We start from the raw sequence: 22,866 nt of genomic DNA on the forward strand, positions 1-22,866 counted from the left end.
AATTAATTTAATTAAGAACTTAATTCGAAATTCAAACTAATTGATCAGATTAATTTTAATTCCTTGGCCCTAAGTGCCCCAAGGCCCAAGGCCCTTGTCTTGATTAATTAATATTATAGTATAATCATTAAGCCTAATCCACACAATTAGTAGCCCAAACCTCAATCTTCATTCCAAATGGTCCAACACCTAATCACTAATAGAAATGACTTGACCTATATAAAGGCCCTTGACAAATGGTTGTATCCCAATGTGGGACAATGGGAGTTCAAAACTCCATCAATACCCCACATTTTGAGCCCACTATTAGGTCCTAGGGTAAGGTGAAAATGAGAGTAAACAATAGATGTGACACACATCAGGAGAGGTGTTTTTTGGACTTGAACCTACCTTATTATATACTTATCAGATTTACTAGATGATGCAGTGAATATAAAATCTTGAATCGTTCATTTTCGCAGTAAACCAAGACAATAAGCAAAATATATGTCACACCAACACATCGCAAATTCATATGTTTGTGTTTATTTTGGTCCTGAACAAATCCTGGATTCATGAGAGCTTTAGAGAATATAGCCATATAATTCTCATAAATGCAACCCCACATTTACTCTCATATAGGTGATATTGATTAAGAATAGGCTGCTACTATTCCACTTGATTTACAAGTATCAATATCATCAAACTAATGTATCCTACACCTATCAGTAGTCACCACACTTCTTCTATCATAGGAATGGGTATTTAAGTGTGTTTCTTCTTTGAAACTAACCAAACCAGTTTGCCTATTGAACCTAGACCATGAAATCTCCAATCAACTAGGTTAGGTTTCCATTTGGCAGTTTCATTTTACTCTATTGGCTTTAAACCTATTCCCCTCGATGTATGCTTGACTTGCTCTCTAGATAAACCTTTAGTAAGCGGATCATCCGCAATATTATCTTTTGACTTGACATAGTCATTACACTACTACAATATTAGCTTTAGGTGGCGGATGATGGTGGCGGATATTAGAAAAATACTGTCGAATAAATTATATCCGACACGTCATTTAATTAGTGGCGGACATTAGAAAAATCATGTCGGTTATATCGGACATAAATTCCTGGCGGATATTTAGTGACGGATATCAAAAAAATACTGTCGGTTATATCCGACAGTATTTTTGAATTTTTTTTTTTTAAAATATTTTGGACAAATTCTGACGGTTTTGAAGTTAATGGTGGCGGTTATAACCGATAGAAATTGACTATTTTATTATGTTAATTTCTGACGGTTATTATTTTAGTATTCTGGTGGTTATAATTGACACAAATGAAAATTTTATTATTTTAAAATGTTATATTGATTAAAAATAAATAAATAAACACATATTTTAAATATTTTTTTTTCACTTATGACCCTAAAGTCTAATGAACCCAATTCCCACGAGCCATAAATTTTCTAAGAGAATAATAACAACAGACTACAATATAAAGCTCTATCATTTTTGTAATAAGGATTATGCTCCCTCACAGGCAAGCAACAAGATACAAAGAAATTCAAACAATTTTTTTCAATGCGTCACAAAGCACATTGTCTGGCATATAAATACACATGAACATCTGGTATACTCTATCATGTACGATTTTATTATTTTAAAATGTTATATTGATTATAAATAAATAAATAAACACATGTTTTAAAATTTTTTTCTTTTTTTTGCGATTTTTTACACATGCTATCTCGGAGTTTATACAAACATATTTGACGGTTGGATCATTGAAACTAGTTTCGTAGAATGTATATCCTATCAAATTGATAGATTTAATGAACACTTAAGAGTTAATGTTATACTTTCATTAAGTATAAAATAAGATTTATCCACTAGTGTAAATATTTTAAATCGAAGATCGAATTCATTCATTGCATTCTTATAGGATCGAGGAGTGTAGCTGCAAAAAATCATCAAAATCGAAGCAAAATAACCGTTAAATTGTGATTTTTCGTTTATAACCATCGAAAACTTTTGTTTTGTTACCTAATCTCTTAATGTTTATTTTTTGTGATTTTTTACGTATGCGATCTCGGAGTGTGTACAAACAAGTTTGACGGTTGGATCTTTGAAAAACGCTTCGTAGAATGCGTATCGCATCAAATGGTAGATTAAATAAACACTTAGAGCTAATGTTATACTTCCATTAAGTATAAAATAAGATTTATCCATTAGTGTAAATATTTTAAATTGAAGATCGAATTCGTTCAATGCATTCTTATAGGGTCAAGGAGTGTAGCTATAAAAATCATCAAAATCAGAGCTAAAGTAACCGTTAAATTGTGAATTTTCGTTTATAACCGTCGAAAACTTTTGTTTTGTTACCTAATCTCTTAATATTTGTTTTTTGTGATTTTTTACGTATGCGATCTCGGAGTGTGTACAAACAAGTTTGAGGGTTGGATCGTTGAAAAACGCTTCGTAGAATGCGTATCGCATCAAAACGGTAGATTAAACAAACACTTAGAGTTAATGTTATACTTTCATTAAATATAAAATAAGATTTTGTGGTATCCGTTAGTGTAAATATTTTAAACTGAAGATCAAATTCATTCATTACATTCTTATAGGCTTGAGGAGTGTAGCTGTAAAAAATAATTAAAGTCAAAGCTAAAATAACCATTAAATTGTGAATTTTCGTTTATAACCGTAAAAAACTTTTGTTCCGTTATGTAATCTCTGAATGTTTGTTTTTTACGATTTTTTACGTATGCGATCTTGTAGTACCTACAAACAAGTTTGACGGTGAGATCATGGAAACTAGTTTCGTAGAATGCATATCTCCGTTAAATTTGCCTAAATTTTGAAGTGAGAAAAGTAATTTATGCTAAATTGTTATTTATGTTTTTCAAGTATTGATTAAACAATATTTAGTTTGTGTGATGACATTTTCATGTACAATTCTCTTTTTGTTTCTTTATCGCATATTTTACATGGATTATTATCTGTTAAACCAAAAGTGTAAAATTTATCTATTAAACCAAACAATTATTTATTTAATTTTAAAAAACATATTATTTATTTATTTATTAAACCAAACAATTATTATTTTATTTTTTAAAATTGTAACAAAATTTTGGGGGAAAATTTAAAATTTTCAGAGGGAATTTTGAGGGATTTTTGCCGCCATTTTGTTTTTGTCGATTATAACCGACAGTAATGAAAATTTTTCAAAATAATACCCTCCATCTCTTTATTGCGCCAGTGCTTCTTCCTTCCCCCTTTTCTCCTCTCCTCATTTCCTTCTCCTTCTCTTCTCTCCTCGTTTACTTCCAGTTCAAAGCATCAACAAGCAGAGGCACAGCGACAGCGACAGCCAGGCCTTAGGTTTTTTTTCTTCCCCTTCTAATTGTCATCTTTAATTCATGTTTCTGAAGCATAAATCCATCAGTTTTTCCTGTAATTCTCTTTTGGAACCCCCAGCAGAGAAATGCTCTTACTTTCATCTCTCTCTCCGATCTTTTGGTATTATCGCAATTCCTCTCTCAATTGGTGCTATAGTATTTCTTAAAATTATTAGATTTAGGGTTGGGTAAACTAATTTTAAGGATTTTGATTGTACTTCACGTTCTAGTTTTGTTTGAGATAGTCCCGTGTTTGGTTTAGATGTAAGGCCTGAAGCTTTTCGAGATGAATCTTAACCAAAGAGGAGTTGAAAAACATTTGGAGGTAAGATCGTTTGATTGTTGTACTGATTGTTTGAGGTCTGATTCTAGAAATCATCATGAATTTTTTATTTTTTTATTAGTGCCTTTTGAGGGTTTTGTGAGGGTGGGGGCAAAAATTCGATGTTTTCTATTTATGTGGGTTTGGTTGATATTTTCTTTGGTGTGATAAGTCTCAGTCCTGGTATTGAATTTTGTTATATTTATGTGTTTTCCGTTTCCTTGCCAGGTACCTGGCAGTGCTGCAGATGCAGGACCACGGCCAACTTCGTTACTGGCCTTCAACTGTTGCAGCTGCTCTTGTCATCCTGGCTTCTTTAGAAAGCAATCGTGATGTGTCCCGCCAGCGAGTAATATAGGTAATTGCCAGATGGGAAGAAGAATGCTCAACAAGAAGAAGGGAGAATGCTCTCATGTTCTTTTTTTTTTATTTTTTATTATTACTATATTTTCTGTTGGTTTTATCCGACAGAGAATGCTTTGCTTATTCATTATTAATATTTTCTGTCGGTTATATGTATTTTCTGTTGGTTTTATCCGACAGAAAATGCTCTTATTTATTCATTATTAATATATTTTCTATCGGTTATATCCGACACAAGTTTTGTCGGTTTTAGAGTATTTTCTATCGGAAAATTCATTTCTTGACGCTGGCAAATCTATCGCTTATTATATCTGCCACTGCATCTATTTTCTGTTTGATTTTGCATAATATCCGACAATAATATATGTTTCTTGTCGGTTTTTAGACCGCCAGAAATAGATAATTTTGTAGTAGTGATAGTAATTACACCACTAGAGAGCCATTGCTTTATTGTATTATGCCTTCGTCTAATTTGTCTAGACTTCCAATTGTATACATTATTTTTAGCTCGATATTGACAGCTAAATTATCACAGTGTATACATATTGCCATTACAGGTTTAGGCCATATGGGAACATCTTCCAAAAAATCTCTTAGCCACTCAGCTTTTCCCTCAACCATATTGAGAGCCATAAATTCCGATTCCATAGTTGATTGGGCTATGCATGTTTGTTTGGAAGATTTCCAAGATATTGCTGCTGCTCCCAAAGTAAATACATATCCACTTGTGGATTTTGTATCATTACTATCTGATATCCAATTCGCATCAGTAAATCCTTCAAGCACAGGAGGATACCTGGTATAATGCAATCCATAATTCATTGTATGCTTTAGGTATCTTAATACTCGAATTAAAGCTTCCCAATGATCATGACCAGGATTGCATGTATATCTATTCAGTCTTCTCACTGAGTATGCTATATCAGGCCTTGTATAGTTCATAATGTACATAAGGCTTCCAATAACTTGTGAGTATTCACGTTGAGATACTGTATCTCCTCTATTTTTCTTAAGTTTGCTATTAGCATCAAAAGGAGTAATTGCATCTTTACTTTCCAAATGACCATATTTTCTAAGTGTAGCTTCTATATAATGGGATTGTGTAAGAATATATCCTTCTTGGTTTCTTTTTATTTTTACACCAAGAATCACATCACCTAGTCCAAGATCTGTCATATCAAAACTTGATTTCAATATCTTCTTGGTCCAATTTATTATCTCTATGTTAGTTCCCATTATAAGCATATCATCTACATATAAACACAACGTAACACAAACATTATTTTGAGTTTTTGTGTAGACACACTTATCACACTCATTTATCTTAAAACCATATGTGATCATGATATGGTCAAATTTTTCATGCCATTACTTTGGAGCTTGTTCAAGCCCATATAGTGATTTCACAAGTTTACAAACTTTGTGTTCTTGACCTTTAACTACAAACCCCTCGGGTTGTTCCATATATATTTCCTCATCTAAGTCTCCATTTAAGAACGCAGTCTTTACATCCATTTGATGTATTTCCATGTTATGGAGTGCAGCCGTAGCAATCAACAGTCTTATTGACGTAATTCTCGTTACAAGTAAGTATGTGTCAAAGAAATCCAAACCAAGTTTTTTACGGTATCCTTTAACTACCAAACGACCCTTATATTTATCAATTGTACCATCATGTTTCAATTTCTTCTTAAAGATCCATTTGTACCCAATTGGCTTATTGCCAGGGGGCAAATCGACTAATTCCTATGTATGATTTTGCATAATGGAATCTATCTCACTGTTAACTGCATCCTTCCAAAATAGAGCTTCAAGAGTGGACATGGCCTCCTTGAAAGATTGAGGTTTGGTTTCAACTAATAAGGCCACAAAATCAGGCCCAAAATGCTTTTGAATTTTTGTCCTTTTACTCCTTCTAGGTTCAAGTTCTTCTTCTTCTTAAACTCTAGATGAGGATGAACCATCATCATGTTCTTTAGGTTCATTATTAACCTCAGATACATCATCATGTAATCTCTTTCTCAAGAAGTTAGACTTGCCCATTTTGTATGGAAATATATCCTCAAAAAATATTGCATTTATAGATTCTATAATAGTATTGACATGTATATCACTTACTTCATAATGGAAAACTAAGATTCTATAAGCTAAACTATTAGATGCAAAACCAATAAAAACACAATCTATAGTTTTAGGCCCTAATTTTGTTCTCTTTGGCAATGGGATTTGTACTTTTGCCAGGCAACCCCACACTTTAAGCAATTTAAACGTTGGGGTTCTTCCCTTCCATAATTCATATCGTGACTCCTTTCTCGTTTTAGGTGGAGTTTGATTCAAAATTTTATTTGTAGTAAGTAAAGCTTCACCCCACAAATTGTGTGGAAGCCCAGAGCTATTTAACATAGAATTGATCATGTCTTTAAAAGTCCTATTCTTCCGTTCAGCAACACTGTTTTGTTGCGGTGTATAAGGGGCTGTTGTTTGATGAATTATGCCATGTGTGGCACAAAATTTAGCAAAGGCATAAGACTCATATTCTCCTCCCCTATCGGACCTTAAGACTTTAATCTTCTTGTTAAGTTGATTCTCAACTTCTGCCTTATATGTCTTAAACATATCCAAGGTCTCATCTCTACTATGAAGTAAATAAACATAACAATACTTACTGAAATCATTTATAAATGTTACATAATAGTTTTTTTCCACCACGAGTTGGATATGATCTAAAATCACACAAGTCACTATGATTTAATCTAATAAATCATTGGATTTTTCATGCACCGATTTAAAGCTTTGACTAGCAAATTTCGATTTTGTACAAGTCACACATTTAACATTATCTAAATAATCAAGTTTGGGTAGCAAACCTACATTATGCATTCTAAAAAGAGAACGAAAATTTACATGTAACATCCCACATCGCCCAGGGGAGGTGGATCTTGTAAGCCTTATATGTATATTCTCATCTTTACCTAGCACGAGGCCTTTTGGGAGCTCATTGGCTTCGGGTTCCGTAGGAACTCCGAAGTTAAGCAAATTCACGCGAGAGCAATCCCATGATGGGTGACCCACTGGGAAGTTCTCATGTGAGTTCCCAGAAACAAAACCGTGAGAGTGTGGTCGGGGCCCAAAGCGGACAATATCGTGCTACGGCGGAGTCAAGCCCAGGATGTGACAATTTGGTATCAGAGCCAATTCCTGGCCGGAAGTGTGCCAACGAAAACATCGGGCCCTTAACCGGGGGGGGGGGGGGGGGGTGGATTGTAACATCCCACATCGCCCAGGGGAGTGGATCCTATAAGCCTTATATGTATATTCCCACCTCTACCTAGCACGAGACTTTTTTGGAGCTCATTGGCTTCGGGTTTGAAGTTCCATATTCCCATCTCTACCTAGCACGAGGTCTTTTGGGAGCTCACTGGCTTCGGGTTCCGTAGGAACTTCAAAGTTAAGCGAGTTCACCCGAGAGCAATCCCATGATGGGTAACCCACTGGGAAGTTCTCGTGTGAGTTCCCAGAAATAAAACTGTGAGGCGTGGTCGAGGCTCAAAGTGGACAATATCGTGCTACGGCGAAGTTGAGCCTGAGATTTGGTGGGGGCCCAGGTCGAGATGTGACATTACATGTCCTAACCTAGAGTGCCATAAATTAGACGAATCAACAATATAAGCAGAAGCATTATTTATTTCATTCATAGCATTAACAAGTACATTTAGTTTGAATAATCCATCAGCAAGGTAACCTTTCCCTACAAACATTCCCCCTTTAGTTAATACAAATTTATTAGACTAAAAAACTAGTTTGAATTCCTTATTACTAAAGATAAGACCAGAAACAAGATTCTTCCTTATATCGGGGACATGCAGCACATCAAGGAGGGTTAATTCCTTTCCAGAAGTGAATTTAAGAACACATTTCCCTATTCTAGCCACAACAAATGCAGATGCATTTCCCATAAACAGCTGCTTGTTTCCCTCGATTTTCTGGTACGAAGAGAACATATTTCTATCACCACATACATGGCGAGTTGCACCAGTATCTATCCACCAATCAACGTGGTCAGATACTAGATTGATTTCAGAAATCATAGCAGCTAGGGTATCCACATTGTTTTCAATCAGGTTTGCGCAGTTGTTGTTGCCTTGACCTCCAGGTCCTTGGTCCCTTCGATGACGACATTCTTGAGCCCTATGGCCTTGGTTTCCATAAACCTAGCAACTTCCCTTGATTTTCTTGAAGTCTTTACCTTTCACTCTAGGGACATAGTTCTTTTCCTTCTTCTTGGTTTTCTGGAATTTCAACCTTTGCTTTAATGAACTTCCTTCAACAACATTCGCCTTAGATTCCATAGTCGAAACTAGGCCCTTCTCATTCTTTCTGTTATCTTCCTCAATTCTCAACCTAACAATGAGATCTTCAAGGGTCATCTCCTTTCGTTTGTGCTTGAGATAATTCTTGAACTCTTTCCAAGAAGGTGGCAGTTTTTCTATAAAGGACACCACTTGGAAAGACTCATTGATCACCATCCCTTCAACATGAATGTCATGGATGATTTTTTGGAGATCTTCAGTTTAAGAGACAACGGGCTTGGAATCCGTCATTTTGTAGTCCAAAAATTTGTCCACGACAAATTTCTTTGAACCAGCATCCTCTGTTTTATATATTTTTTTTCTCAAGTGATTCCCAAAGTTCCTTGGCTATTTTGCACACCACATAGACATCATACAAAGAGTCATCTAATGCATTGAGCGCAGAACATTAACCAAATTTAGTGTAGTCAAATAAAACAGCATCTTCTGCTACCACCTTTTGAAGTCTTCGCCCTTAAATTTCTCAGGCTTCTCAAAATGAGGTTTAGTTCCTGATTGTTCCATATTGTTCGAAGATTGTTGGAGAATAATTCAGAAATAAACAAAACTTGAAATTCTAATATTTTATTTACCAAAAATACTTGTTGTGCATAATGAAATTACACAATAAATACAAAAATTAATATAAGAATTTCAATGATACTACCTTGATTACAGAAGGTAGAGGCTAGCATAAAAGTTATGTCCTTCGAACAGTATTTTTGTCCCACTCTTGTGCTTGTGGTTCTACAACGTCTGCTCGACTAGGATTCAACTACCTAATTCTACAACCCGCAGTGGATTCTAGAATTCTAGCGAATTGCTTTGTGTGTTTACTCTCTTGAATGTTTGTACGGAAGAGAATGAAAGGAAAAAAGATGATTTTCGATGGAATTGAGGACTCTAGTTATATAGGCCGTTTCATACCTCTTCAAATACCTTTTAGATGTATCTGAAGCTATACAATTCTTTGGAAAGAGTTGTATCTATTAATCAAAACATTTTTAATTAATTTAATTAAAAACTTAATTCGAAATTAAAACTAATTGATCAGATTAATTTTAATTCCTTGGCCCTAAGGTATCGTTTGGTATGCAGACGGGACGGGATGGGACATGACGGAACGAAATGGAGCGGGAGAAAAGATGCCCTCGGATGGAAACAAGGAGGAAGAAGAAGGAGACGGAGATGTTATAATTTTGTGTTCCACGGACGTGGAACGAGTCGTTCCAGGGGGATGAGGTGGAACGAAAATTCACCCAAAACTCGTCATGTGGAACAGCTCATTCCACTCGTTTTAGGCACACCAAACGTGGGACGGAACGCCTTGTCCCACTCTGTTCCGTCCCGTCCCACATACCAAACGGTACCTAAGTGCCCCAAGGCCCAAGGCCTTTGTCTTGATTAATTAATATTATGGTATAATCATTAAGCCTAATCCACACAATTAGTGGCCCAAACCTCAATCCTCATTCCAAATGGTCCAACACCTAATCACTAATAGAAATGACTTGACCTATATAAAGGCCTTTGACAAATGGTTGTTTCCGGATGTGGGACAATGGGAGCTCAAAACTCCATCAACATTAAATCATTTTGAAATAATTATGTAGATTTCAATAGGTTGAGACTCATCAACATTAAGAAACTAAATGGAAACAACTTCAAAACTTGAAGGTTAAAGATCAAGATGTATTTGGAGATGTTGGTGTTTGACACTGCTTTCAAGTTACCCCAGCTGACTACTCTAACTGAAGAAAGCACCATTCTACATGAAGAGAATTTTTCTAAATGGGAAAAGGCAAACCAAATGTCACTTCTCATTATGCAAAATGTCATAGAAGAACATATAAGGGAGGTATTCCAACATGTGATTTGGCAAAGGAGTATATGGCCAAGATATATGAGAAATTCAAAAAGTCTGACAAGGCTGAAACTAGGCATGGGCATAATGGATCAAGAATCAAAACCAAACCCTAACTAAATTGAAAAAAAAAACGGTTGGATCGATTTTATTTTACTTTTTTCGGTTTTGGTACAAAACAGAACCGGTATATAAAATCTTGGTTCAATACTAGTTCTCTATATATCTGAATTGAACCTAACCAAGTTTGAAAAAAAAAATCCTTTTACCACGTGACTGAGTTTAGTTAGGTGGTAGCTAAGTCCATACAATTGTCATGGGCTCTAGCTGCCACACCTGATCATCGATCTATTCTCTTTCTCTCACTCTCGAGTTTCAGCTCGATCTCACTCATCTGATCCCAACTTCAAACTCAAACCCCAGCCTTTCACCTCGAACTTGCCATATACCTCCTCCTCCAACCTCATTCCTCCATCGCCTCCCAATCTCCACCAACTGTCATTCCTCCACCATCAACCATCGTTCTCTCTAGTCTCACTCTTCATTTCTTGAGTCTAGATTGAGGCTTTCATCCCTCATTCTCCTCCTTAAGCAGACAAATAACCTCCCTCCAATCTCAACCCCACCATCTTCTTCTCCAATCTTGTTCCTCCATTCTCAACCCTGACATTCTTGTCCAACGTTGTTCGTCCATTCTCAACCCCGATCCAATCTCAACCTCATCATCTGCTGTAGCCAGTGTTCTAAAAAGCCCCGTCCTAACCCAGGCACTAGACTATTCGCCACTGCCACGACTAATCCCTAGGTGTTTTAAAAATAAGAAAGGTTTCCTATACCTACCTAGGCACCAGCCTAGGCCACGACTTTCACATAGACAGAGAAAGACAACTTCCATTTTACATTTTATTTTTTCAATAAATTTTTATAGACTTGTTGGATACTTGAATGAACACTAATTATATGTTTGTTCACAATGTTTTCAATATGTTCTAATACTTTATAATTTATATGTCGTTCTAATTTGCAATTTATGTAGCCCAATATAATTATGTAATTTTTAAGTATAAGTAGACATTTATTTATTTTTTTTATAATAAATTCAACTAATTTAAAAATAAATAAATAAAACCTCCTAGGCCTTAATCTTCTGACCGCATCTTAACTAATGCCTAACCCCTTTTAGAACATTGGCTTCAGTGCTGCTCACCTCATCAGATTCCACTTCAGTCGAACTCGCTGCCACTTTAATCATAATGGTAGTCGTTCTTTTCAATCTCTTCAAGTTTTTTGCGTTTTCTCTCTCTCAATTTCTGGTCTTTCTCTTCAATTGCTTTGTTTGTCTCGTTTTGGAACCCTAGAAATTGGGCATTCGACAAACTTTAATATATACACAAGTTGATTTGAGGAATTTAGCCCAGAATTTGGCTTGTGAATGGCTTCTATGGTTTATAAAATTGGGCAGTTTGTGTGATTTATAAAATTGGGAATTTTTATGCAATTAGGATTTTTATTCTGTTAATGATTTATAAAATTGCCCAATAACTTTTGCTTTCTTCTGTGAATTATTTTGTAATGGCTGATTGGATTAGGATTTTTATGCAAGTTGGGCAGTGTGTGTGTGGTTTTATAAAATTGGGCAGCGTGTGTGATTCAATAAGAATTGTGGTTTCAATTTGGAGATTACATGGGCAGTGAGTATTTTCAGTTTGCGCATTATTTGCGTGTATGGCACTGGTTGCCAACTTGCTGTGTACTGTGTGCGGTGGATGTGGTTGCAATGGAAAAAGAACAAAAATCTCACGGTTACTTGAACTTTGCTTTTTCATTTGGGTTTTTACTAATGCGGAACCCATAAGACATTTCATTTGACAAATTTGACAATGTTTGGCCCTATTTTAATCATTAGCAACATGGGATTTGGGTTCAATCAAAACCTGTTTAACCCAAAATCGAAAAGGACCTATTTTAATCACACAAAAAAACATATAAAGGGGGCTTATAACTGAAGCCCAAAACTGAAATAGGACCCTTTCATACCGAACCAAAACTAACCCATAAGGGTCGTTATAAATTTTGTACACCCCATGATACCAAATCGAACCGTACCAAAAATTTTTTTGGTTTCAATTTCAATTCCAGTTTAATAAAGTACCAAACCAAACTGTATCAAAGGCTAGCTAAAACTGGTTCTTATCTCTCAACCTTCGTTAGCACTAAATCTTGGAAAGCACTTTCTAGTCGAATTCCATGCTCTCGAGAGCTACACGAAGTAGCAAATCCAGATCCTCAGCTGGAATAAGCAAAAGGGGGTCCTCCCGCTTGAAAAAATTGGTTTTGAATAGAGAAATCACCATTTTCCGGGTGGATACAGAGAATTCTAGCTGCATATACAACTAGAAAGCAGAATCCTACTTAGTAGGTGGACTATTGAGCAGCATGGCATTGATACATTCGGAGTCTTGGTACGGAAGATTCAAATAAAAATCACGATGGTACTAGCAGTATAAGGCTGCACCTACTCAACCTCGTCAATATGTCAAACAAATTGAATGCTTTGGATATTGACATCACAGACCAATTTCTTGTTCACATGTTTCTTTGTTTCCTCTCTAGTGACTGTGCACGTGAAAGCCAAATATAACACACAAAATGAGACATGAAACGTGTGTGAACTCATTGCCATTTGCAGTCAAAAGGAGGAGTGGATGAAGAAAACCGAAATTGAAACTACAAAAGTTCCAACTACAAGGGCTCTAAGTCTAACCCAATAGACAAACAACAGACAAAATTGAAAACGCAGCTATTGTTGGGGTACCAAAATTGAAAACGCATCTCTTTTGTGGGTCAATGGTCAGCCGGCTATGGCGTTTGTAAACCAACTCGCCTGATTAATTAGAGCACTATTTCAGCAAGGGAAAACAAATTTATTTTTTACCAATGGAATGTTGGGTTATTTCAAACTTTGGACTTCTTCTTAACATGGGGAAGAAAAGTATTACCAATATCTATTTGCTAGTAAGGAAAATTATACGAAATAAATATGACAAACTTATTAATTTCACAGTCCTAAAAAACATGAAATTATTTCAAGCGTGTTAAAGGGTTAAAACATAAGCTTGCATATATCTTCTCACAACTCAAAGTATCGCACCTAGCTCGTGCAATTCAAGCTGTGAGATAATGAATTGAGATTAAGATAGATGTAAGTGTTCGATTTCCTATCAAGGTAGCACAAAAAAAATTAGTTACATGTGATGAGTCTATTTTATATTGTATATTTTACTCTATTCTTAGTATATTTTTGTGAGATTTTGATACTTCAATTTATATTTCCAATGTAGGATTTATGGCTTCCTCTTGAGCAAAAAGTGATCAAACGGATTAATTTTAGAATGATTCCAATTGAAGAGTGTTTGCAAGTCTTTCAACTTGTTCGTGTCAAAATTTTAGATTTTTATGACAAGCCGTTGAGTTATGGCAAATAAATAAGGGACCAGCATGGTGCTGGCAGATTGAGGCCCCATGTGGTATTGCTTCACTTTAAAGTTAAGTAGTAAAAAAAGTGTTTGGTAAAACAAAATTATCCTGCTTATCTTAAAAGCAATGGGCTCGAGACAACAACTTTTAAAAGCAGCATGTAGGTTACTTTTAAAAGTTGCTTTAATAAAAAGAAGAGTTGGGTCTTTAATAAATATTTTCAATTGTTGTAATACCTTCATTAATTTTTTTTTTAAATGACATTATTTAGCCTTCCACACATTTTATCCCTTAGAGAATAAAGTAAACGCTACAACCTATCACTATAAATACTAACCTTACACCATCGCCGCCAACATAACCATCATATTTGCTACCACCACCGCCATAACCACAACCTCCACCACTGTCATCACTACCACTAGTGTCACCATCATCATTATTGCCACCACCACCACCACCATCACTACCACCATTGTTACCACCATCGATGCCATCCCCACTATCATTACCACAACCACCACCATCACCATCACCACAACCACAACTACCACTGTCACCATCATTGTTGCCACCGCCACCACTGCCATTGCAACCACAACTGCCACTGCCGATGCTACCATTCCTCTACCACCATTGTTACCTCTCCACCCCAATCAACACATCTCACTATTAGCACCACCACCACACCTCCACCGCAACCATCACCACCATTACCACCACTGATGTCATCGCCCTCAATCCTACTACTATGTCCATTTGTCATTGTATACAAATATGTCACTTTTATATTAAATTTTACCAAACGCTTTTACGCTGCTTTTCATCCTCACAACACTTAAAATTCAGTTAACCAAACGCTCGCGAACTTTATATTACGGTTAAAATTTTACCAAACTACAAATACGAAAAGTACTTTTGTAAAGATTACTATTTATTATTTTATATATTTCTCATAATTATTATATTATTATTTTAACATTATTTTGTTATTATATTATTATTTTAATATTAAAAAGGAGGGTGATGGGCATATGAGATGAAGAAGGAAAAGAGAGATGGGGGTGGACGGTTTGCCCAATCAAGAGAGAAATGAGGGGAAATGGGCGGCCAATGAGGAGGAGAGAGGGAAGTGAGGAATGAATCAGAAAAGAAGGAAATGAGGGAGGTGCAGAGCACCCAAACCGGACCCATACACCTACACACCCGAGCCGGTTTCGACTGGTGTAATTCTGGCTAACTTTCACCATTTTTCCAGTGATTCACGACCTACCACCCCTACCAAACACCCACCCAACCTCCCCTCTACCATTTCCACCCAAAATCAAAATAAATTTAGTTGTAGTTTGGTGAAAAACCCACCGTGGGTGCCGCGGCAAACCTTGCCCACGATCCACCATTTGTGAAACGATTTCATTCAATTACCACCACCAAAACACTCATCTTGAGGCCTGGAACAAAGCCCAAACAATTGTAAGGGCGACGGAGCACCGGAGGTGATGGATCAAAGCCACCCATTTCTAGGGTTTCCTGCGAGTTCAAGAGAAATTAGAGCTTTTTCCGGCCAAATTGGACTTGACTACAAGTATAAAACTTGCTCTACTCATCGAGATTTTCATTTCTATGAAATTTGGTAATTTTTGAAAATAGTTGATATTTTTAGCGAGTCAAGGCGGCCGACCGCCGCATGCGGTGGCGTGTGGGCAGAGACACCACTTGACCTCCCTAGGCTAAAATGGGTGCCCCGATTCCATATTAGACATCCGATTGCCGAAATTCCGTTGTTTGGTTATATTTCCGTTAAGGGCCGCCACTTTATTATTATATGATTCGATGATCCGACCATTGTATCGTCACCAAACTTTAATATGTAATAATACATAATATTTAAGGATATTAGGAACTGACAGATCAGGAATCTGACATACGGATCTTCCCGGATGGGTTTTCTAAGTTTGTAGGCCGCCACTTAATTTTAGCGATTGGTGGAGATTTGACTGTTGGATCATTTCGAAACTTTAGGATGTTGTTCTAGAAGCTTATTGAAACTCTTGGGAAGTTACGGATCGAAAATCCAAGGTGTGGATCTTCCGGATTGAGTTACATAGGGTTGTGGACCCTACAGTAGACATTCGACCGACGGTTGACTTTTGGTCAATGGGTTCCAAATCATTCTAGAATGTTCTTAGGGATGTGTTTTATGTAAGTTACGTATTCTATCGATAAGAATTCTGAGACGTGATTTGATATTTGTTCTAGGCGACGATCGTTCGTGATGCCTCGATATTCGTGCTAGGAAGTTGTAATGCGGACTTTAGGTGAATAGGTCTTTTCCTTTTTACCGTATATATATATATATATATATATATATATATATATATATATAACTATTAGCTTCCATTTATGCATGTCATAAAGAGTTCCCTACAATACGCCTAGTTTAGCGGAATGCTTATAAGTTTTAGCATGTTGATGGAAATTACTAAATCTGCTACATCATTCAGGATGCACAGGTATGCATATTTTATTAATGCTATGATTATACCTACCGCTATGAATGATATTATGTTGATTAGAACTATCGAACCACTATAGCATGACTATATTTATGTTTTACTCATCGTTTATTGCATCTGGTGTTAGTGCTCGACCGAGACCAAGGCTAGTCTTCCACGTGTATGTTCACATTCGCACCGTATGCTCGCCTTGGATCCAAGTAGGTGCCAGTCCTGTCGTACAGGTTGCAATAGGCAACTCCAACTCGTATGTGAACACTATAGCGTATATCATTATTACACCCAGTCCTGTTCATGTCAAAATAACTCTACATGAACTCGTGTGTCAGCATGTGTCAATGAGCACTTGATTTGATATGTTTGCTTATGCGAAAGTATACGATTACTGACGTCATGCACTTATATATAAACTATTATGCCGTATTGATATCTTGGTATTTTGCAAGCGAGGGTGAGTATTTCCATACTATACATAGTATGTATATCTTGGAAACTATATATGTTTTACAGTGAGGGGTTACAATGTTTTCATAAAGGTTTTTATAAAACTGTATTTTTAGGTCCACTCACCCTTATTTTTCGCCCTTCCAAGTTTTAGTAGCTGAGCTTTCGTATCAACGAGGACTCTTGGCAAATCTCAATATAAGTGGCTATCTCTGAGGGTATAATTCTCAATCCACTCTAGTGTACTTTACTTATGTTCTAACATCACGTGTGAAATGGGTTCATTCCCGCTCACTAGCGCACTCTTATATTTAAGCACTTTCAGGTTTAAAATTTATTCACATTTTCCACATCACTACACTTTATGACTTCGTCATCTTTCAGATGTCGGCTAGCACAGCTCAATTCAGAGTCTTAGTGGACATTTTGGGTCGGGGTATGTCAACAGTCGAAGCAGTTTTTTAAAAAGCACATCAATCCCAAACTGGCCCTGAGTTGCATGGCTTAGTTGCGGTTTTTTGGGCTGGAATATGATGGTTTTGGAGTTGGGATCTTCTACAAACTTGGAGATGACGTCTTAAGCTTTAATTCAAGTCGTTTTGGGCCTGACTTGGAGCCCTAAAGGTCTAGAAACGTGTTTAATTGTTAGCTGGGCAGATTTCCCAATTAGATTTGGATTGTAATTTTAAGTTATCCCTTTGTTATTTTGTTTCCTAGTTTTTATAAGACGTATTTTTAGCAAGGATTTTATTTATTAGTAGTATAAATGATGTTTTGCCTGCTCATAATATTTTTTTTTCCTAAATGAAACATTAGCCTTCTCTGGCATTAAGTTCCTCTTAATCATCTTCGATAATCCTTTCTGGAATTTAGTTTCAACATACACTATACATTTAGTGGCGGAACAAGACTTCTATTAACATACTTTATATACATCATGAGTTTAAATTTTTGTCCCCAAATTTGACATTTTCTTTCCCTTTCAAATGTCCTGGACGGTAGGACTATTATCTCAACCATTCCATTAAGGATTATTTTATTTTATTTTTTTTCAATGCAACAGAAAACATTGGCGAATTGGGGTTGAAGTTCTCTTTGACCTTTTGGGCGGCCTGCGTATATAGTTCAAAATCTGACGCTATAATTCAACTAGTTAATTTAGAAACCAGTCCACATGGCTATTAATTTAAAAGTCTTGATCAAAATTGTTATAAAGTTTAACACGAACACAGTTTATAGGCACAAGATCATATATACACAAAATCTACTTCACAAACAACCACACAAATTACGTATAGATCTACAATAATGATTTTACATTCGTTAGACATCTTTTTAGAAAATGTAGTTTTTTTTTATTAATAGGAGTCGGGGAACAAAAATTCCGACCTCTTTGAGCGTTAGAAGGAGAAATATGTGGTTGAGAAGTTCTTTTTTTTCTTCTTTGAAGCAACAACGACATTCATTAAAAAAATCAACAGTATGTAAAAATGAGTAAAATACACAAATCTTACATAAAACGTTCCGACCTCTTTGAGCGTTAGAAGGAGAAATATGTGGTTGAGAAGTTCTTTTTTTTCTTCTTTGAAGCAACAACGACATTCATTAAAAAAATCAACAGTATGTAAAAATGAGTAAAATACACAAATCTTACATAAAACAACTCAGAAGAACTAAATTTAAGTGGATGAAATCTGCACAATCAGCTAAAAAAACTCATAACACCAAAATCTAGCATCACCAAAACCCTAAACTGAACCATAACTCTAAATTATAATTACTACCACAAATTGAAGTTTCGCTGCCATAGAACCGTTCACTTTATGGGCGGATTTGGAGAAGAATCAGTTTCCATTGATCTATATATGTATAATGACGTATAATAGTCACATATTAGCGATTAAAAGTTGTCATCTGAAAAAGAAGGCTAAAAGAATATGAGAAAATCACAACAAAATTCTTCAAATCGGGGGTTCAATTAAATTTATAGAAAGTGTTTGAAGGAAGAATTGGAATGAGGAATGCCAGGCGAAACAAGTGAATGGGTACGAATCCGGATCCTCTTTGTGAGGATCCCAGAGATCTGTGAATCATGTCCGTTCATCGTACATCGTGTAGTCAGAAATTATTTTAAATACTTTTATTCAAAATTAAACACAAACAATACCTGATAAAAACTGGCTGCATGATGTACGATGAACGGATACGATTCATGAATTTTCAAGATCCTCACTTAAAGGATCCGGAGAGGATCCTGTTGGATTGGGTACTACCACAAAAGACTTGCTATCAAAAGACTTGTTATTCGCTAATATGAAAATTAGAAACGATGAGAGAGAAAGAAAAATCTTTATGCGGGTTGTGACTATGATTTTTATTTAAATTATCGTTTAATTCTTCTTGCTACATATTTTTTCTCAAGGAAAATGCTAAACACAGATTTTTTTAGTCTCTCACGCATCCGTGTCTAATCTTGTCCATTGTTTTTGCTTGATTTATTTAATTTGATGACCACAAATAAAAAAAGGAAAAGTGAGAAAGGGTGTGTGAAAATCAACTCATTTTTTAAAAGAAAGTTATTATTATTATTATTATTATTATTATTATTATTATTAAAAGAAATTATTACATAATATAAAAGAGAAATTTCGAACCCAGAACGTATAAATGGAAACTAACACTCTACTAAAATATTAGGCCATAAAATCAACAAGTGATTTAGGCCCTTTCGGGAGACCTAAAAACAAAAATTGATAGAACCTCCAAAATAGCCTTCAAAACCACCAACCACCACACAAATATTAAACGAACTCATCATTATTAACTCAACATCCAGGAAACGTTAAGTGTTCAATTTCATGACGCGTAGATTAACCCATCACTTTCTATATATATAAATTAATAATTGTATCAAAAAATCGTCATCAACGACGTAAATCAGATAGTCTACTTTGTAGAAAATTTTGGAAATGAAGCATTAAAAACAACACCATCATTTACAGTCTTCTTCTAAATTATATTTTAATGTAGTGAATTTCTCTATTGACTGGCAAATCCCCATTGCGGCCTGGCTGCTTCCTTTCAAACTGCAACATATACAACTACCTGAGAAACTTTTGCCCCAGAAGGAATTTTATTTGAAAATCTTAATAGCGGAAGACTTGTTTTTCTGTATTCATACTACAGGCTGCTGCCTATAAATATGGAAGCAACTGGACCTATTCACCATGCTCCCAGAATCCCAGTGCAGCTCGAAGCTAAAAAATGGAGAAGTTTCCCACCCTAATCTTATTTTGCAGTTTCCTCATTGTCCTGGTATTGCTGAATTCATGCCAAGCATCATCTGATGAAGTTGGTACAAATTATTTGTAATAACTTTATTATGGTCAATATTTTCACTGTTAGAATCAAAATAGAGAATATTGTTCTCATTAGAGTTTCATTAAACTCTCTTTAAATTGGGTGGTTAAAGTAATGCATATTCAAAATCAAAAATAATTTTCTTTCAGCCATTTTTATAAAGTTTTTCTAGTTTATGTATATCAACTTGCATACTAGGCATGGTTAAGGATGACAATGGTTCCAATTGAATTTTTGGTTACCTTGTAAATTTGTTGTATAAGGAAGTCCATGCGCACCAATGTTATGCACTCTTATTCTTTTTAGATGGGGTTTTTAGTCAAAATAGTTCAGGAGATTAACATAATTCCTTACTTTGGTTTTTAAGATTTAAAATTGATTCCGTGAAAAATCTAATTAAATTGAGAATATTTTTTGTCAAATCAACCCCTCCACTTGAATTAATGGTTTTTTTTATTTAACGGAAACTTGTTACGGAATGACCAAAATGATCACTTCTATCGATTTTAAATTTCAATGATCAAAATAAGAAGTTATGATAATCTCATTGACTATTTTGGTTAAAAGGCCTTTTAGATGATATCATACGTCCCTCCCACAATTTTAGTCTAGTTTCCGGCCATGGATAGTGCCGTTATGGGATTTTGTTAGTAGCGATTACTTATCATTTTTGTTAATATTCTTGATGGCGCAGAAGATGAGAGGGAGTTTAATTACAAGGAAGACAGTGAAAAGGGGCCGGCTCGATGGGGCGAGATACGCCAAGAATGGAGCACGTGCAGCAAGGGATCGATGCAGTCACCGATCGATCTGTTAGATGGCAGGGTTGAAGTAGTGTCAAATTTTGGGATACTTCAGGGTAGCTACAGGCCTTGCAATGCCACTCTTAAGAATAGGGGCCATGATATGATGGTAAGATAAAGAAGGAAAAAACCAGAGATCAAATTTGAAAAATTCTCCCAACACAATTAGTGTTACTTACACTTTAAAATACCAAGAAGGGTGCATGTAAAGTTGGGGTTGTTGAGGTTTAATTTTCCATTAAGCCTAGGAGGAAAAGGTATTTTTACGAAATATTAATCGCTTGTTTGATTATTTGTCAATGCAGTTGAAGTGGGAAGCTGACGCAGGATTTATACAATTAAACGGAACTTTGTATCAACTGAAACAATGCCACTGGCACTCGTCTTCTGAACACACCATCAATGGCAAGAGGTTTGATTTAGAGGCGCATTTGGTTCACGAGAGCTCTACTGGAAAGATTGCTGTAACGGGAATCCTTTATAAGATTGGAGCTCCTGATCCATTTTTGTCATCAGTAAAATACTTCAAACCGTAACTTGGAGCAACACTACATTTACTGACTACTTTTCCGACCGCATCTCTCACATAAATAAAACTCAGTTGCATATAAGTAAGGTCTCAAGTGGATCCACCTATGTGAGGGATATGGTCGGTAAAAAAATATAGTCGAAATTATACTGACCGTGTCTTTTGTGTTTAGATGATGGATTCTTTGGCAGAAGTTTCTGGTACCAGTGAAGAGGAAGAAGTGGTTGGTACGGTAGATCCAAAGAAAATAAAAACAAGGAGCACAAAGTATTACAGATATATTGGCTCACTTACAATTCCTCCATGCACACAAAATGTTACCTGGACCATTGATCAAGAGGTTCTTTTTCTCTTATTTCATAAACCCTAAAATTTGATAATATGTTCTGGTGTCTACATAGTTTTCTGTTCTTTTTATATCTCACTTAATTTCTAACTCATCAGGTTAGGACTGTCTCAAAAGAACAAGTGGAATTCCTCCGCGTAGCCGTTCATGATGTAAGTTCAATCACGAAACTATTTTGAAATAAATTATTTCTTGTAAAACATTTATGCATAAACATCGAAAAATTTGATGTTGTTTTGATAAGACGACTTGTGTTGAAAATCTTGCAGGACTCAAAAACTAATGCAAGACCAGTACAACAGAGAAACGGGCGGGTAGTGCAAGTTTATAGACCCAAAGAAGAGGAAGAGGACTGAACCTAGCTAGAATATTATGGCTCTAAAGTATCACCATCTATCATTTACTGCAGGTCTTGAAACCCGGAGGACGAGATCTGCAGGGTCTGGTCTAAATAAAGGAAGGGTACCCATAAAGGAATTGTGATCACTAGGATTCCTCTATGTTATCATATGTGTTTATTTTGTACACCAGTTTCCCATTTCCGCTCTAAATAAAGGGTTCCCCCCATTTTTCTAGTTGGGGGCTCGGACCATGTTAGATTAATGTTTTTTACATAAATATTTCATATTAATGTTAGAACATAATTACATAAAGTACGATATTTCTTTCATGGAACGAAAGAAATTACATATACATATTTAGTATCAACATCTTTAATCTGTAATCAAACCTACAATAGCCTTCATGAAAACAAATTGAGTAATGTGAAAACAAGTTAGTCACATATGTTAACACTTTAGCTTATTAACACATCCGCAACTGATGTTGAGTAATGTGAAAATAAGTGTCAACTGGGTCTCGACCAAGTGAATAACATGCTCTTCCAAAATTTTATGAAGTCTTACATAAGACTTTAGTTCCTCATTCATATACTATCTCACATATATATAAACTATTCATTTTTAAAACAATATCCCCTAAACAGAAAGAACATGTGAAGCTGAAAAGCTTCTAGTAGTCCAGTTGGTCCAGGAAACATTTAGAATTAAGTAGAGTATCAAACAAGTGAAAGCAACAAGTTATCAGCCACCAGAAACTGATAATGCGTCTAAAAT

The 22,866-nt window shown here is 35.7% G+C and overlaps 1 protein-coding gene and 1 long non-coding RNA gene across 2 annotated transcripts; both read left to right on the plus strand.

Annotated features, from left to right (window-relative positions):
- Nucleotides 1-3,367: 3,367 nt before the first annotated feature.
- LOC148698140 (uncharacterized) lies at nucleotides 3,368-4,308 on the plus strand. Its single transcript, XR_015960340.1, has 2 exons — nucleotides 3,368-3,703; nucleotides 3,929-4,308. It is a non-coding gene; the product is annotated as an uncharacterized LOC148698140 (long non-coding RNA).
- A 15,571-nt stretch (nucleotides 4,309-19,879) lies between these two features.
- LOC137714108 (alpha carbonic anhydrase 7) lies at nucleotides 19,880-22,354 on the plus strand. The gene is made up of 6 exons (XM_068453396.2): nucleotides 19,880-20,068; nucleotides 20,768-20,985; nucleotides 21,182-21,391; nucleotides 21,578-21,745; nucleotides 21,850-21,903; nucleotides 22,021-22,354. The coding sequence occupies exons 1-6, from the start codon at nucleotides 19,978-19,980 to the stop codon at nucleotides 22,105-22,107; spliced, it is 828 nt and encodes a 275-aa protein (XP_068309497.1). The 5' UTR covers nucleotides 19,880-19,977; the 3' UTR covers nucleotides 22,108-22,354.
- Nucleotides 22,355-22,866: the final 512 nt, after the last annotated feature.

Source organism: Pyrus communis, chromosome 3, assembly GCF_041283825.1.
Source record: "Pyrus communis isolate YQ-2024b chromosome 3, ASM4128382v1, whole genome shotgun sequence".
NCBI lineage: Eukaryota > Viridiplantae > Streptophyta > Magnoliopsida > Rosales > Rosaceae > Pyrus > Pyrus communis.